The sequence below is a fragment of the Nelumbo nucifera genome, chromosome 3 (assembly GCF_055504915.1).
Source record: "Nelumbo nucifera cultivar China Antique chromosome 3, China Antique-T2T, whole genome shotgun sequence".
NCBI lineage: Eukaryota > Viridiplantae > Streptophyta > Magnoliopsida > Proteales > Nelumbonaceae > Nelumbo > Nelumbo nucifera.
This window is the reverse complement of record NC_142651.1, coordinates 13,967,380-13,986,725: the sequence shown is the minus strand read 5'-3', so window position 1 is coordinate 13,986,725 and position 19,346 is coordinate 13,967,380. Positions and strand designations below refer to the sequence as shown.

The window sequence follows — 19,346 nt, the reverse complement described above, 5'->3', positions numbered from 1 at the left end:
TGAGACCCTAACCATATTTTTTCGAGTTGCGTTGGGTCAACTTTTTGCCAGGTCTACGTTCTAGTACTAGAAAGTGCTCTACTTCCTAAAATCAAATTCAAATAAAATAAAAATGAATTTATAAATAAAGCAAGGGCTTTTGATTACTGGGTTAAGAAATGGGCACTTTGTGTCTGGTTCCCCATCCAGCAGATGATATTTTAGACTCAAAATTAGCTTTTGATTATACAAGTTAAATGCTACTGTCTAATAAATTAACTAAACTGCATCTTGCACTAAACAAATCATAAACCCAAACAAACCATACAAAGCTCATGGGCTTACACCCAATTATGGAATGGGTATAATTATCTGATTAGTGTTATTGTTGATGTAGTAAATCTCCAAGTGGAAACCCTGGCAGTGAACAGTTGGGCCTTCCTCCATGTGCTTCAACTGTACGGTGGTATGTATATGCATGTGTATCCCCCTAATTTTAAAATTATCACGGCAGTGGTCACAGATATCATTCATTCTGAATTACTCTCATCAGCTAGCGAAGTTGTCATTGTTCTGTTTTTAAATTAACTACTTATTCATTTTGAGCAAACAACTTGGGTTGAAGCTATCCAACTTTCCACCAAAACTGGGCGTCTTTTGCAATATTTTACCTTCATTCCCCTTTTAAAATTGCGTCGGGATTCTATTGGTTGGAATATTATATATATATATATATATATATATATATATATATATATATATATATATATATATATATATATATATAATCCAAATCACAACCACCTTTACCTTACTAAACATTAAGCTAGCAGGATCTTGGATTGGAAGGCCCGTTCCGGTCGTTTTTGCATTTGCCCCATTCCAAGTTTGACTCTTTATTGATGTATCACATATAGGACACAGACTCATTACCTCACATTGGCTTGGTTGGGGGAAAGTTTTTTAGAAATTTTACACAGCCTAAAGGATATTGTCAATCTTAGTTTAAGCTAAGTTTGTACAAAATATATACTAGGAAAGTAAAAACAAATAGCTACATGATTTATTCTCTAAAACATTAATTTTTTTTTTTTTCCTTTTTACTCTGTTATGCAAGAATTGATGCTCTTGCTCCCAAGGAAGATTATCATGTGCAACCTTTTCAAGGTAAATATGGCGGGAAAATAACCCATTCAGTTGTGGTCGTTTCACTACTAATAATATATAGAAACCAACTTTAAACAAGTCTATGTAAGTATTTGAAACTTCCGATAATTATTGTTAACGTTTTCAAACGACCCCATTTGGCCAAGCCCTCCATATATTAATTGGTTAGTATTCCATTAACTTGATGTCCATAAAATATTTATTTATTTATTTATTTTTGTTTAGGCCAGTAATCGATGCATAGAAAGAAAAATGCAGATTATCTATGCAATAGTAAAGGGCCCGTTTGACAAGTTTTTTTGAGAAGATCTTCTCATACTTCTGATAGTTAATAGACGCATTGAGCATTTGACATAAGATTTGAGCAGCCTAGAGATCGTTTGGCAGATGTGCGCCTTTCGGTGCATCGTTTCGGGTCTTTCCGCATGAGATTAAAACGTGAAAGACGCGAGAAGTTTCATTTGAAGCTTCCCGAAATCAGCCCAAAATGGGCTTCGTGCGTCTTTTCGGCGCTGCATCTTTTGGCGGTTAGATCTTCCGCGTGCCAAATGGGGATAGACTAATTTTCGGCCTTCCTGACTTGTAAACAACCAAAAGACCGTGCAAATAGAAGCACCAAACAGTGCCTAAATAATAAAATATTAGTATGATCTCCTAATAATGAAAAATGGGTTTACAACTTTAATTCTTAATAACTATATTAGCAAATTATTTTTCATAAAGAATATTTTTAAGCAGAAGAAGGTCCTTCCCTACTCACTTCAAACATTTGTGTATTCTTTTGAATTCTAAATGTAGAAAATGTTGTATGATTGCACCTTAAGAAATAAGAGATAAGAGAAAACAAACCCCCAATTTTCTCTTAGGCCCTGTTCACTTTTCAATAAGATACTTACCCAGGTAAATGTCTTTCCCCGGGTAAGTGAATTTACCCATGTTCTTTTATTTTCCATGTAAATAAGGCAATAACCATTTTACCCATAAATGTACATTATTAAGAGGGGCATTTTTTGTCCCATTCAAGTGTTGACAATTTTCTCACTGGTGAGAAAGTTATTTACCCACTTTGGAGAGTAAGTGATAACCAAGAAAATAAACTTTCCCTGATCCCCACATAAATCTAAAAAAATAACATGGGATTCTTGATCAATGGGAATCAAAATTCCATTGATCAACTTTTCCCCCTCTCAAAATCCAGAAAAAGAACACCCCTTAAAGTAAAAAAAAATTCCTCTTAAGAGATAAGAGTTAAGACCCCGCTTGCTTTTCGATATGTTATTAACTTAGGTAAATGGAATTACCTGGGTAAGTTTTTCCTGGGGAACACTTACCTAGGTAAGTGCATTTACCCATGTTCTTTTATTTCTGGGGTAAATATGGCAATGACCATTTTAACCATAGAAATCCATTATTAAAAGGGAAATTTTTGTTCCATTTAAGTTTTGTCAACTTTCCCCCTATATGGAAAAGTTATTTACTCACCTAGAAGATGGGTATCAGTTTAGGAAAATAAACTTTTCCTGATCCCCACATGAAACTGAAAAAAAGAATATGGAATTCTTGGCTAATGGGAGCCAAAATTCTATTGACCAGCTTCCCCCTCTCAGATAAAATCATGAAATAAAAATTATTACAAATTCCACATATTGCACTCAATGGATCGAGAAACATCATCGTTACTGTGCAATGTCGATGTCGACCGAGACTTTTTTTTTTCACTTCACGTTAAGATCACCGGACGAACAAATCAAAGTCATTTTTCCATCCTTCCCCTCTCTCTATATACAGTACGTGCAAATGCATGTATCACTCGAATAGTCTGTTATGATCGAGTAGATATAACAGTGTTTGGGACCAAATGCACGTAAAGAGTTTGGGGTTATAAGTTGCCAAGTGTCCAAAATTAGGGTGGTTGGACACGTTCCTCAATAAATGAGTTGGTCCTATTTTCAACATTAACCGTGGAAAAATCACTTAAAAATCTTCATGGAACAATGTGTGTTTGAATCGAATAGCTGGATGGTCATAAAAAAATGGGAAAAGTACTAATCAGCTCAGATCAAAATTTATTAGGTCCAAAGTACAAGGGGAATGCATCTTGACCTGTAAATTGATGTTAAATTCATGGACAGGATGTGGTTTATAGGAAGGAGAGGGCTAATTGTAAGGGGGCTGGAATTCAGAATTCTGCATCGTGTGTTTCCCTACTTTTCCCCAAAATAAAAATTTCATTAAAAGCTCTGAAAATGATGCCTCCAGAAGGAGTAAAGAATGGAAATAAGGTAATGCTTGTGATACAAGCAATGATGGGGTCAAATATAAATATATTTTGTTCCATGTGGTAATTTATGACGACCCAGTCCATAACACCTATATTACCAAAATTTGGCATAATCAAACAAATGTGTCAGAGGTTACTGGTTAAGTCTTCATGGAGCTGGGGGCCTCCAATTAACATTAATTGTTACTTGTTAGGTATATATACTATAAAACTTTTTTGTCACAAAAGTTGTTATTTTCTAAACTTTTGGTTTAAAATTTTGACACCCATTGTGGAGACATTTTTTTTTTTTTTTATTTTTCTTTTCTTAATTGTTAAATAACACAAACACTGATCCCCTGTGAAAATCTGAATAGAAAAAAAGGTCTTTATAGTGTAAAAAACATCCGACGCCGACGCACATGTTAATGCGTACAAGTGTATTAATACTTTGAGACATTACTGGAGGGCAGAGTAAATCCGTGCATTAATTAATGTATTCATAAATGCAGGTATACCGGTATACATATACACCACATGCGTATTTATTATATATAAACAGGTCCGTCCATAAATATGAAAGTAAATCCGATTGTACTTCGGAACCCCTACCCCAACTGCCCAACATGAAGCTCAACTTACATGGAAGGAATTTTTTTTTTTTTTTTGAAATTGCTTAATTTGAAATGGAAGGAAATGTAAAATGTACAAAGTGGTCGCATCAATATTTTTAATTCTCAGATCGATCGGGACTCAATGTCTTGGGATCCTGGCCAGAACTCAGAGAGTCGAGCCCAAACACGGGACGGGGACGGGAGTACCTCCTTGGTCAGCTGCTTCTTGATACTGATGTATAGAAGATCCAAGCAGTCATCCTGTGTTATTCCACTGTAAATAAAAAGAAATGGAAGACCAAGTACGTACCTCAATTTACTCCTTGCTTGCTGTATTGATTATTGGCTTCTTTTATATACGTGACCAAGGCCTAGCCCAAGTTATTACAATGGTAGGTTTCAGTTTGGCTTGTTTTATAGAACGGGAATCAAATTGGAGAAGCAGCTAGCTGATGACTATTATTTCATGACAGCAACAAATGGTAACATTCTAGCCTCTCTGATGGGGGGTTAAGTTAGCATCTTCTTGGGTATGACCAAGTAATGGGTTGGCCCAAAATATTTAAAAAGAAAAAAAGAATTAACGATGGAGAACTTTTTTGAAAACATTCCAAGAAAATTGAGTGTAGAAATTAATAGGTGGTTAGCAATCATTCCAAAATACAGAATTAGGTCCTTCAAGTCTGTAGACGAGTTAAATGCTACCCATACGACGCGATCCATCTCCAGGAGAGCCTTTCAATCACAATAAGACAAAACTGAAGGCCCCGGTCCCCAGTTCTGATCAGCCCCATTCCCATTCTATTGAGTCAACCTTCGGGTTGATTATTCACTAACAATATTTCTTGCCCATGTCACCAAAAGTTGTATTTTTGGAATCATACCTTCAACATCTAAATTCTATACATCTATCTATGCTATTTTAAAAAGAATAAATATTCTTTAAAATTTTCTGAAATTTTAGTTGGACAAATTTTGAATCTGAGGATAAATTTCATATATTGTTTTATTGTTTTTTTAGTGAGTTATTTAAGTGATTTTTAGTTGAAATTTCACGCATGTATTTCTTCCTTTCAATTAATACTGAACAAAATCATTCTTATTTAATCACCTTTAAAAGAAGGTCTAATTGTCACTATTTAATATTTACTACTTTAAATAGCACAAATGCCCTCAATAATATTTCTAGAATTTTCTAAGGACAAAATTTATCCTTCTATATTTAAATTCATTGATAAAAAATGAGGGCAAATAGAGCAATCGGTTCTTGATATTAAATGAGTTGAAAAGATGTAGTTTAAAGATATTCAATGCATTCAATTCTCACTCATTAACTCCAACATTTAAGTTATTAACTTGCATTCATGTTCACTCAATCATATAATTAAGTCATTTTTGTTTCTTCTCATCATTAAGTTCTATTAATTAAATCAATACTTAATAAATTAATAATTCCAATAACATAAAAGCTTATACTTTTAAAATCTACCTAGAAAAAATAGTGTTTTCATCTAGGTGGTGGTAAGAAATTAAATCATTTTGGGTCAAATGGGTTAATCCATGTTTCCATAATTAAATAAAATAAAAAAATAGATAAAATGAAAAAAATACAAATTAAAAAGAAAATTGGAAACATTTTTAACATATATATTAAACAATGATAAGTATGATAAATAAAAAAATGTTTTTATTAATGATGGAAATGGAGTGTAAAATTTAAAACCAATTGGAAATAAAAATATTTTCCTCTTCTCTCTCATTAAATCCTATATTTAAGATATATTTTTCTCATCATTAAGTTCTTGTAATTAAATCAACAATTTGAAAAAATCATACAAATTTTAAATAACAAAAATATTTTCTATTACAAAACTATTTTTATTTCCAAAACTATTTTGAAATAAATATTTTGTTGTTATTTTTTTTGAAAATTAAATCCGACCATTTGGGAAAATAAATATTTCCAAAATTAAATCCAATAACAAAAATAAATATTTTGAAAAGTATTTTGAAAACATAACTATTTTCTTCCCTCCTGGTGGTGGGTAAGAAATCCGACCATTTGGTGTCAAATGGATTAATAAATAATGTCATAATTAAATAATAAATAATTATGAAATGTAAGAAGTCTTTTTATTAATGATGAAAATGGAATGCCAAAGTCAAAATCTACCTAGGAATGAAATGGTATCATAGTAAAATAATAAAATTTTTAATAGTAGAAAATACAAAGAATCACAAAAATAAAAAAGATAGAAAAAATTTTGGGCACATATCTAATGTTATATGTTTATAAAAAATAAAATATTGGGTACATCTTTAATATTGTGCATTCATTATATTGAACAAAAATAAGTTTTATACATAAGAAATAATGTTATCAATGATGGAAATGTAAGACAAAATTCAATGTCAACCTAGAAATCAAACGATTTTTATTTTTAAATGGCGGATTAGTGGTTTGAGTCAAATGATACCATGGACAAACAAAAATTAAGTGTGATAAGTAAAAAGTATTTTATATAATGTAAATGAAATATATAATTTAAAGGAAAAATTATAGTCAAATTCAGTTGTATATTTAAAATTAGGTTGTAAGTTGGTCCAGAAACCAATAAAACTTTGACAACCGACTTTACATTTCAAATTATAAAAAACCCTGCCATGTCATCGGAGGCTTATGTGGTTGTTGCCAACATGGGACTCTTAGTCCTTGTTGGACATTGCAAAAAACCTATACCGAAAATAGTTTTTAGTTTCTATTCAACATCTTATGTCTCTCGATCTCCCTCCCTTCTCACTTTCACAGTCATCTCTCGATCCCCCGCTCCCTCTGTCTCTCCCACTATCTCAACTTCGGTCTGTAGCCAAATCAAAACATCTCTGTCTCTCTCTCTCTCTCTCTGTCTCTCTCTCATTCTTCTTCCTCACTCTCCCTCTCAGTCAATATCTCCTTTTCCATCAATCTCTATCGTTCTCCAATTGGTGTAAATTTCATAACCAATAGCTTCTTGTGAATTTTTATCAAATTGGTGTAATAATTTTTTAACCATACCAAGTTGGTCTCATATTTTTTTTATACGATCTTATTAATGCCATATAAGTATAAGAAAATAAAAAAAAAATGAGAGAGGGAGTGGGAGAGAAACTGAGGGAGAACGATAGAAATTGAGGGAGAATGAGAGATCGATCGAAAAAGAGAATGGGAGAGATTGAGGGAGAATGATAGGTAGAGAGAGAGAATGAGGGAAATTGATATAGAGAACGTAATACAGAAACCAAAAACCATTTTTATTTATTTTCAAATCACATAGTTGTTAAGCAAATAAAGATGACTGTGAGTGAGAGAGTAAGGGAGATTGAGAGAGAGACTAAAAACCATTTTTTTTTTCAATCAACCAACATTAAAGGGCAATTTCAATATAAGCCTTTTGTTGTGTCCAACATGGATTAAGAGTCCCTTGTTAGCAACAGACACATAAACCTCCAATGACATGGTGATGATTTTTATAATTTGAAATGTAGAGCCAGTTGTCAGAGTTTTGTTGGTTTATGGACCAACTTGTAACCTAATTTTAAATGTACAGCCGACTCCAACTATAATTTTCCCTAATTTAAAACTAATCCAAAAGCAAAGATATTTCTTATCTAGATGGTGGGTCAATGATCCAACTTTTCAAAGAAACCCATGATGTCATAATTAAATAATAAATATTTAATTTTATTTTTAATCATACTATTACTTTTGTTAATTTTTAATTTCTATCTTAACTATGATATATATACAATTTAAGTAATTAATATGAAGAAAAATTTCTCACGTGCAACGCATATGCTTAATTTCTAGTGATTTTAAAATGTGGATTTTGAGTGTAGCTCCACAATTTTGATTTTGGTTTTTGGAAAGGTTTTAAAAACTAATAAAAAACGGAATCGCTTTGACCATCAGTTTCAAGGTTAGTGGTTCAACCATCCAAGTCGAACGTTTGGCCCACAACATTAATTTTTTTAGAAATAAACCTCGTAATGTCCATATTAGATTCATATTCTAATCTATAATTTTTGTTCTAGTTGTTCCATTAAAATCAATGTTTAAAACTTAAAAGTCTATGCTAACACATTTATTGTATTAGGAGATAGGAGACGGGGGGAGAGATAAAAGGTGAGATGTGAGAGGTGATAAAGAGAAAGTGTGTCGAAATAGTAAAATAGAATAGGGGGTGGGGAGAGAGAGAGAGAGAGAGAGAGAGAAAGAGAGTTGTTAATTGACCAAAAACCGGCAAACCACTGCTCGGGCGAATAGTTTAGCGATTCACCACCTGAGTTAGTAGTCATAGTTTGGACCCAAAATTATGATCGGTTCCCAAGTCAAACAATCCAATTGTCCGATTTGGCCCAATTTTTAAAATAGGGTTTTTTGGGTTAGCTTTTTTCATTGGTTTATAAGTAGTTTCTGCCTAATCTCAAGATGTTTAAGTTGGCCTCATCCCAAGCATCCATTTCAAAAAGTCATTTTTTTTTCTAAAAAAAATTGCCATATAGGCTTTAAAAATTGATTTCTAACATTATGGGCATCCCATTTTTTAGTGTTCCAATTATTCATGGCATAATTGATAAGAAGGCTCTGAATAACATAAGAACTAAAATTAGGGTTGGAAATTGAAAATTCTTTTTAAAGATGAAAGAGTTTTCCTTATCAAATAAGTTTTAAATGTGGTTCTTCTATATACAAGGCACAATTGGCTAGTCAGTAAGGTCTCTTGGTGGTTGTAGTTGAAAGACTTAGAATCAAATCCCACCTGCACCTAAGTTAGAGGGTTATGGGTTTAGGGGATGGGCCACCCTTGTTGTATAGCCTCATGGAGCCAAGAAAAGGGAAAAAGAATATGTAATTCCTCTATTTCAAATGTTGCTCAAATGAATATACCTTCAAAAAGATTGATAAAATTCAAAGTCAATTCTTTTGAGTCCCAAGAGAAGGTAAGGGAGCAATTGTAGGACAAGTTAGAAAAGGCTTTACAAATTAGTGACTTTTATTTTTGAAAAAATCATTAAAAACCCTTGGAGTTTTTAGAAAATCTATAAGAAGTATTTTTCCCATGTGTTAATGCTTTCGTATTTGAATTTGAGGAAAAATCAAATATATTGTTGATTGTTTAAAATGAGATTAAAAACAGGACAAATTGAGCCCTCCATTGTTAATTTCTTGCTGAATTGTATAAAACGGCATAAATGGAATTCTTCTATGCATCTTAAATAACTACACAACATGTCTACTTTTCTTATAACTCACAATGTGTCTAAATAAACATATATAAATCACAGAACTTAATGAATTGTAATAGAAATTGCATGAAGTATTTAGTTGGATAGCTTTAACTACTCTAGACACTTTGAGAAACATGTTGATTTCTAGATGAAATTACAATTTACTTGGAATCTACACAAAGTAGCAATAGATCTATAGGGCTTTTAAACTTTTTCTTGACTTAAAATATCCATCTGAAGATGTAAATTGTAAATTGAATACTATATTTTATTTGATTCCATTCTCTCTCATTGAATCATATGTTTAATGTATTTTATTTCTCATCATTAAATTTCACTAATTAAATTCATGAATAACAATTTTAGTAGTATAAAAACTTGTATATTGAAAATCAACTTGGAAACAAAACCGGTTTTTAAGTCTGATAAATAAGAAGAATTTTCATTAATGATAGAAAGGGAAAACAAAATTTAAAACATTCTTAGCAATGAAACCACTTTCATGTTTGTTAAATGATGGAAACGGATATACAAAAATTATGAAAAGAGAAAATTAATGTTTATTCCATTGCCCTACTAAACAAATCAAATGATTCAATGGTGTGGTTAGTTAGGTCACCATGTTGTTGGCCAAGTCAATGGTTTTTTACAAACAAGCACTTTGATGAAAAATGAACATAAAATCCAAGCCAAGTAACAATTCAATTAATCTAATAGGTCTCTAGACAAACAATGATTCAATTAGCACAATAAATTGAAAATATTGATATAAACTATAGAATAAGAAGATTTGATACAAGTTCTTACGTTGAAAGGCACAAAGATTTTATTTAATGTACAAACACTAAAGTACTAGTGCTACGAGTAGATATCATTGAGACGGTACATTTGGTAATGATATGTGTACAAGTGGCAACTCGTCAGCTGTGAACCCCCTTCAACCTGTAAAGGTTTAGTTATTAACACTATTTATAATTTATTGCTAAAACTACTTTGTTTCCACCTCCATTTAAATTCTTGAGCGTACCTGTAAGCTGTAACATACTTTTTATCTTCAAAAATGGCAGGACTAGAAAAGAGGGCAAGGGTATAGGGATATAAAGATTTCCTTTCCATCATTAAAATTAAAAAAAAAAAAAAACGCGATGATGAAAATCTCCGCACTATGTCAATGGACCGGTTTTAGGTTGGAATCCGTCCAAATCAAAATCCATTTGGATGGATTGGACGGACCAATAAGACATATTGAATTTGGATGGACTGGACAGACCAATATGACATATTGGATTGGACCTGGTCTGTCCATAATGAATTTATATTGGATTGAGCCAATATCTGGTCCATTAATTGAAAGAAGATAAGAACATAAGTGTCAATGGTCCAGATTTGAGTTGAAACCAATCTAAATTAACAAGAATTTGAGCAAATTGGACAATCTCTGGGATGGTCCAAAATATTCATTAGGCTGAACCGGATTGGACCAAATCCAGTCCAATTGACACCCCTACTTGTATGTATTGTTTTATCTTATTCAATTTAATTAAAAAATATACACCTTAACTAATAATAATCCTCTCTTCTATATATATGTCTATATACCAAGTTTCTGAATCCTCCTTCCAACCTATATACGAACTTTCATAAATGCGCTAATGATTATATTAATCCAAATGATCAGTTCTAATTAGATTGGTCCTGAACCTGACTAATTAATCAGTCAGTCAGGTTCAGGACCAATCTAATAAAGATTGACCCTAAGATTTCAATAGTCCTCCCGTGATTAGCTAATCCTAATCCACACCCGGCATCACAAATCACAACGGCACTGCAACTTCTTGAATCTAATCTATTTGTTTAGCTCTATGTATGACAGTAATGTATAGCTTAACAAATGTAATTAAATTAAGATTATTAAGATGTGAATCAAGTGTTTTTTTATATTAAAGAACAAGATTCTCATCGTCTTAAAAAAAAAGAACAAAATTCTCATCACAATCAAACCAAAAGCTTAATTATGATCTTACAATAATAAATTTTAATTACATACTAATACTCAAAAACATATTTCCGTAGTAAGGTTAGGTTGCTCATTCTCCACATAACTAAACCAAGAAGAACTCGGTTTGGGAATTCAATTATAATTTTCTTTCAACCCAAGCCCAAATTGAAGTTTGAAAATTGAAATTGAGTACTACCGTTCAACTGGTGCCGGTTCAAGTTCAGGGTTGAGTCCGGCCGAAAGTACCAGACCTACTGAAAAAGATTTCACTGAGATGTGAAAGTACTCAAACCTGAAGCTGTTCATAGGGTCATTTTTGTGGTCTAAGATTAGACTTTTTTTTCTTAATTTCTGAAGCCTTAAAGGGTAGACATTGTTGTTGTTTTTTTTTTTTTAAGTTGTGTTTGGTTGCAGTGCAGTTTTATTTGTATTGGTACAAATGTATGGGAGTATAAATGGAAAAAATGCAAATTATCATTTAATTTTGTTTTGAATTTTATTTTATTCTACTTCATGTATTAATTTACTTTATTTACACTGCAATAAAATAAAATAAACTAAAATTTAAAACAAAAATAAGTCAAAATTTACACTTGAATCATTTGTACTATCATAATTTTTTGCATCAATAAAAATTTATTTGCATTGCAACCAAACACAACTTTAGTGACATTGTTGTGTCGTACTTCAACCGTGAGCAAGATAATGGAAAGCAATGATAACCGCATCAGATCACAGGATTGAACCCTATGAGCTATGAATGAAGTACGAAGATGATTGAGGACCACTCTGTTAATTTTTTGCCGGTTGTAAAATATTAATAACATCAACCCAACCCCGGTGTATTGGTAATCCGGCCCACCAACACTAAACCCCACTCTCACACAGATCTGACGGTTGAGAGCTCTTATCCTTATGGATAAGTGCTTTGTTCAACATCGCTTTAAAAGAAATGGAAATCGTTAGCCGAAAATAGGTTTGATGTAACATAGTAGCTTACTAGGCTCCACGTGTCAAGTTGTAGGCTGAGCTGGGAAGAGTGTGGATATGAGTTTTTGAGAGGTCAACTATGCAGCCCACACTGGATCACGTAGTTGTGTCTCAAACCCAAACAAGAAAAGGGAGAGCGATTGCTGAGATTTTTCTCGACATCTTGAAATGGATCGAATTTCAATTTTCTTACGTATTTGATATTCAAAATTTCAAAATAATAAAATAACATGGTCTTGCGTGTTGAGTCTGACACATAAAGGAGGCCCAGGTCGTTGGCTCAAAAACAAGCACATTTCCATTGGCCCACTTGAAATCAATCTTCAACTTGGAGGACATGAGGAGAAGAGGCGGGGACAGCATGGCGTATCTCTACAACTGATTCTCTCTCTCTCTCTCTCTCTCTCTCTTTCTAACTCTATTTAAAAACAAGACTAGCCCACTGCTTTCTCCCATGCACTTGTCTTCTTCACCCCCAACACTACTTGTGCTGTGTTATTGTGCTCTTCTTCCCTTCCCCCCCACCACTCTCTTCCTCAGCTCCTTCTTTTTCCTCTTCTTCTTCGTATCTCTTTTATATCTCCCTCTCTATAACTTGCTTTCTTACATTCTTTTCGCTCTCTCTCTCTCTCTCACTCTCTCACTGACTCTCCTCTCCTCCCGTCTCCCTCTATCTCTCACTCAAACTGGCACAATTCTTCCATACCCCTCTTCCTAATAATCTTTCTGTCTGACAAACCTATTCCACATTTTCTCTCTCTGGGTTGTGTTGCCCATCTTCAATCTCTTTTAAATAGAGTGACAGAGATACACACAGCACACTGAGAAAATGTCGAGCAGAAGGTCGCGCTCCAGACAGTCAGGGAATTCGAGGATCACTGATGATCAGATCAACGACCTTGTATCCAAGTTGCAACAACTTCTTCCAGAAATTCGTGATAGGCGATCGGACAAGGTGATTTGGGGTTCCCTCTTCTTATCTACATTTGTGTGGTCTACCTTTGCTTATGCATTTAAGCCTTGAATCATGCCCACGAATCCATCCTCCTTTTTAATCTTTATTTGTTTGTGGTGTACCTATTCAGCTACAGTTGAGCTGTGGGACTAGAAATGTTGTTGTTGGACTGTGCCAGCTGTTACATAGTTTAGCAAGCTTTATTCAGTCTAATGCTCCTGATTAGTTGCTAATTAAGATTCAATCTTGTTTTATTGCAGGTATCCGCCTCCATGGTCCTACAGGAGACATGCAACTACATTAGGAGTTTACACAGAGAGGTAGATGACCTGAGTGAGCGATTATCGGAGTTATTGGCCACAACAGACGCCAGTAGTGCCCAAGCAGCTATTATTAGGAGTCTACTCATGTAACCGATCCACCTCTGTATTCTCTCTCTCTCTCTCTCTCTCTCTCTCTCTCTCTTTTCCCCCTTCTTTCTTCCCTTTTTCTAGGGTTTGTTAGTACGCCGGGGAGATGGAATTGAGCTTCAAGGACATCCCATTAATGCAAAGAGGTGTAGTAATTTTTAAGTTTAGCTATATAATAAACTACTATTTGCACTCACCAAAAAGCTTCTTCTCTCGTAAATCTCTCCATCCTTTTACTTTTACAACAACTCGTCCAACGACGTCGTCGTCAATTTCCATACATTAAGCTACGTTAAAAATAATGGTTTGTGCCCTAATTTTAAGATTATCTTAGGCGTTGCTTGTGACACTTTGCAAAGGCTAATTCACATCTTCATGTTATCAAAGAACAGTAGCGGAGGTTTAATCAAGTTGATTAATGCTATGCTTTTTTATTAACGTATGGGGAACTCATATGATACAATTAAAGTAGAACCCGTGAGGTAGACGACTACGTTAATTTAAGCCATAAGTCATGTAGTTCAACACGTGACGTGGAGTCGACCCCATATATACCAAAATTTGGAGTGTGAGTTAGGAGGGGATGGAGCCCGTGATGTTAACATCACTGAGCTATTTGCCTACAAAATTGACGATCACAAGATCTTAACTTCACCGCCATTTGCTTATCTTCAGCTAGCATTTGATAAGGAATTTACATTATATTTATTAAAGAAGAAGAAGAAGAAGGTTGATCACCATATATATATATATATATATATATATTTATATGATATTATCACTGGGAACCGATCGATTAACAGTGAACATACTGTTAAAGAAGAAAAAAGGAAATCAGTACTTCCTCCTGGATTCGAAAACAACTTTTCCTTTTTCCATTTTCATGGGTAAGACAGGGTAAACTAGTGTTTCAATAAACAAGGATAGCATGCAATTACAGTACTCTGATGTTCAAAATCTATCCATCTTCTTTTGGCAGCTGATCTATAAGGCAATAATGGTCGTACATTCACAAGCGATCCACACAGAGAAATCCTCCTTATTACATGCTAAATGGGCCGGTCTTAATTTCCCATCAGACTGAAACGTATGCACATAATAATTTAAGAGATTCTGCAACTTTTCTGTGAATTCTACTGTTTCGTGGTTTGCCTGTTTCAAAATACAAAGACCTCTAACAACTAATAATTGATTTCTACCCCACAAACTTCCATGGGTTCTCACACAAGGTGTCCCCATTGGAGCAGGCATGCATAATGCACATAAGAAAGAGCAATTGGGTCCTTTTCTTTCTGTGTTTGTTTTTATTCTTTTTATTTTTATTTTTTTAATTTTAATTTCTTTTATGTGTGTCTCTGTCACATACACCCACACACAACACAGAGTAACCATTTGGCGACTAGGAGTTACTGATTATCGCCCATGCTTAGAACTAATCTGATAAGAAAGAAACAGAATTTGTAACGTGCATTGATATATATATATATATATATGTTCTACGTAATAATAATCTTCTCTCAACTAACCCAGACTGAGGTTCGTGATTCAATGAATGATCTATCATGTGCGAGAGACCCCTTTCTAATCGTTGGGCTGGTGTCAGAGAAAATTCATAACAATTCAGAGTGGGGTACGGGTTTTTACTTTTTAATTGGATCTGGATCCTATGTAGAGAGAGAGAGAGAGAGGGGGGGGGGGGGGGGGGCGAAATTATATTATTAATAAGAAAAAAAAAAAAAAAGTACTGTAACCCACTCCTCATCATCAAACAAAATTAAAGATCAAACTAAAAGAGCTAGTTCATGTATATATAGCAATTTAAACATAAAAAGAGATTACATCAACGTAGATATTCTTACTCAATAATTTCTATTATTGTATGGATTTGATGAAATAAAAGAGGTGTCTTACAAATAATGTATATGGAGATTCCAATCCTATAATAATGATGATGATGATAGAAAAAGCATCATCAGCAGAGAATAGAGGAGAGAGTAGAGAGGAATTGGATCTGAATGAAATCCTAATTAATATAGCACAAGTGAATCGTCGTACTAAGGCACATGACCCTCATTATATCATGTCACTTACAATTTTAATTTGCTGAATAAATTCCATCCACTTCATTTTATTGCCTTCATGAAATCGCAAGTTGGTGCATGTCACATTGACACGATATATACATATTTAACAGGAAACATTAGATTGCCCCACACTGCAGCCCTCCCGTTAACGTTTGATGGTACCTCAAGTGTCCAATCACTGGACCCGGCCCTTCTCCTCCTACTGCAGACACATCTAATGACGAAATATCCCTTTGATCCATCCATCCATCCATCGAATGATTTAATTATCATTGTACAATACATCAATCCTGTTCGCTGCAATTCCAGGCTTAATTAGCTGTCCATGTAAAGCAGGGTATTTGATGCGGAGATTGAATAACTGATTATATAGATAGATAAGATAGCTCCCATCCCTTGCATCGATCCTGAATTTTGGATTTTGATTAATTAATAGGGAATGAGGGATGCACATTGTATGTATGTATGAAGATAGCACTATGACCATATATAATTAATGAGAATGAGAATTTGCAAACATGCATGTGGGATGTGGCCGCCTCGATTCAATGCCGATCGAGCATTTATATTTATACACCATGCAATTGCAAAGCATCATTTAGAAATTTAAGAAGGTTATTCCAAACTTTCAATTCAATTCATTATGTCTAATGGGCCTGTGATGCCCAATCAACGTCGTATTTGTAGATTTTGTGCTTTTATTTTTATTTTTTACCAACTTGCCCATTTAAATAATGATCGCTCAACCCTTGTTTGACAAAAAGAATAATTAATGAACATACATGAAATGAAATAATTAATATTTATATATATTTGGTAGTCTTCCCATCTTACCAGTGTCCAGTGGACAAGATCGTGAATGACTCGTTTCGATCCCTGCTTATTGGCACTCCATCGTTCAACACCTTGATGGGAATCAGTTCCCTTTTTGATTCATCTGACAGAGGAATCAGTTTTTCATTCATGGTTAAATCTTCTCAATTTATCCATACCATGTATATTCTATCATTCTCATAATGCTTTTAAATAATAAATGAGTATAATAAATTCTCATAAAGTTTTGAAATACATCACACAATATATATCTTGTCCGGAAAACATCCCCTTGGTGTTAGAAAATTAAGCACCACACGAATCTAATTTATGTATTAAATTCTATACCCCTAAATATGGGATCATTCTGCCCCGCTCATCCAACCCTCCTATTGTATCTAATTATTTTGTTTTCAGCAAAATATAATACTACCTGGTTTTTAAAGGATAATAATGTGGTTGTAAAATTTTTCCAAACTCTACATATATCTCACAAAAGACATATATAGGTAGAATTCGGGATACATGTTATTACTCATATTAATACAATGAATGTTTGCTGCAACTTAATTGGCTGGTTTAAACGTTAAACCAAAACCATGGTCTGTTTGTTGAACTTGGGTTCAGTCCTCAGTCCTCACAATATGGTGCTCACACCATCCTTACAATCACTAACATCCCTGCACTTATATGCTTTTATTCATGGGGAGATATTCCCAATACACCAGGTGCAATTGTGGCTGTGATTACAGTACTGTAAGCACCGTTTTGTAAGGACTGAATCTGATCTCATGTTTGTTCAACTTGATCAGCAGACTCGTTTCTCAAGGGATAACACTGCAACTTGTCTAAAGCAGTAAAACATTTGTCCATCTTGACAAGTCTTGGTACTAGAAAATGCAGTCCAAGACTTGCATGAAGCCTTAAAAATAATAGATTTCTGCTGGAAAGTAGATCAGAGACTTGACTTAAAACTAATATCTAGTCAATTAATTTTAACTAATGCAGCAACTATATATTTTAACTGTGAACACAGTCAGAAAATTAATGGTCCTAAATCAAGGGGTTTTAGATCGACAATGTGGATCGGTCCAAAATATATTGAAGGTTCGACACCTGATCAAAAGCTTTTAATTTGTTGGGTAAAGGAACGAGACATGTATATGAAGTTGCAAATTGCAACCAGATACGCCCTCGGCTCTTGCATACTAATTGCTGCTCCTAGGATCATTAATTTTTAAAGCTCATATCGCGGCTTGTATGTGCAAGTGCAACTCTCTAGCGCAAGAATTATATATATATATAGAGAGAGAGAGAGATCATTTTCATCAGGATTTAGAGGGCCAGAAGGCACTATTATAAGAAGTAAGACAAATTTAGGAGCGCTATAGCTTTCTTTGCAGATTTAGAGTAGCTCCATTGGATTTTATGTATGCACCCAACATATATATATATATATATATATATATATATTAGGTAGGTGGTCTCCATCTGCTAAATGTTGATGACTTTGAATCTCCCATTAAGTTGTCAAACGAAATGAAGTTGGCTGCCTAATCTGTTCTATAAGCGGAGAAAAAGCGCAATTTGATTTTGCAAAATGATAATTCTCACATCCTTTTCCACAAAAATGTTGAAAATGTTCCCATTTGTATCAAAATAGTAATTCTATAGTAATCTAGAAAGCTAAGATCACTCAAAATCTATGGAGAAGACTACTTATTGCCTTGTGTTCTCTAAAAAGAAATATGACAATAAATAATATTACTTATTTCAGGAGTTGCATTTAACAATAGGTGAGATGACCCACCAAATCTTGTTAGAGAGAGAGAGAGAGAGCTAATGATGCCCTTCGGATTTGGATTCTGAATGCAACAGCGAGCCGTATTTTTATGCCCTATTTTGGATCAAAGCTCATGTTAGTAATCAATATTCAATCAACTTTACTAATTAAATATCAGTTTCCGAATTGATCAAATCTTTTGACTATAGCTCTTGGTCTTATACTTAATTTTATTCCCTTTCTTTGATGGGGATAATCTATCTGACAATACTAATTAGACTCAATTTGGGAAGACACAAATGCAAATATGTATAAGTATAATGCAAAACCTAACCTGATACACTGTATTTCTAAAAACTGTACATATTTCTATTTATACTCTTGGCAATCCCAAACGGAGTCTTAGAAACACAAAATACACCGCAATTGAAACTTGAAAGCCCTTCTACATATCTCCTTTTCTAGTATCGTTAGCTTGGCTTTTCATTGGTTGGTTGGACCACAACAAGGTCTTAACAACTTGGGCCATTATAGTGGGCTCTGTGAAGAACTACCATGTGCCCATGCTCAGAATACATCTATATAACATCAGAGTGTTTTCGGTTGATCTTTGAGGCCCACCTTATAACTTGAGCATGCCAGTCCTAAGAAGCTGGGTCCCATGGTTCGTTGCTGTGTCCTCAAGTAAATGGATCCTAGAACCCAACAAGACAATTTAATGCAAATTTGAGGATTCAAAACCAATGAGTGCAACTGTGGTCTGGCAGAACCCTGGTGGACTGGTGGACTGGTGTGGACTGGTGAACTGGTGGACTGGTGGACTGGTGGACTGGTGGTAGCAACATATAAACAAGGGGGCAGTTTGTCCTGCATAATGAGACCAATGACTATATTATAAATTATAAAATCAGCCTGATTTTCTTTTTATTGTTATTGTTGTTGTTGTTTGCCACATGGAAGAAGGATGTGTTTAATTCATTCCACCCATCACATGAAGGACACTTGCCATGCATGTTGCCTATAA

At 34.0% G+C, this 19,346-nt stretch overlaps 1 protein-coding gene across 1 annotated transcript; it reads left to right on the top strand.

The window, feature by feature from the left end:
• Positions 1–12,723: 12,723 nt before the first annotated feature.
• LOC104597178 (transcription factor ILI6-like) lies at positions 12,724–13,859 on the top strand. The gene is made up of 2 exons (XM_010258610.3): positions 12,724–13,232; positions 13,493–13,859. Exons 1-2 carry the CDS (start codon positions 13,107–13,109, stop codon positions 13,643–13,645), a joined length of 279 nt encoding a protein of 92 aa, XP_010256912.1. The 5' UTR covers positions 12,724–13,106; the 3' UTR covers positions 13,646–13,859.
• Positions 13,860–19,346: the final 5,487 nt, after the last annotated feature.

Bases quoted from the DNA above. Each gene is read 5' to 3' on its own strand.
- LOC104597178 (XM_010258610.3), top strand. From the start codon at position 13,107: ATGTCGAGCAGAAGGTCGCGCTCCAGACAGTCAGGGAATTCGAGGATC. The intron at 13,233-13,492 runs GTGATTTGGGGT...GTTTTATTGCAG, and splicing joins GTGATAGGCGATCGGACAAG to GTATCCGCCTCCATGGTCCT.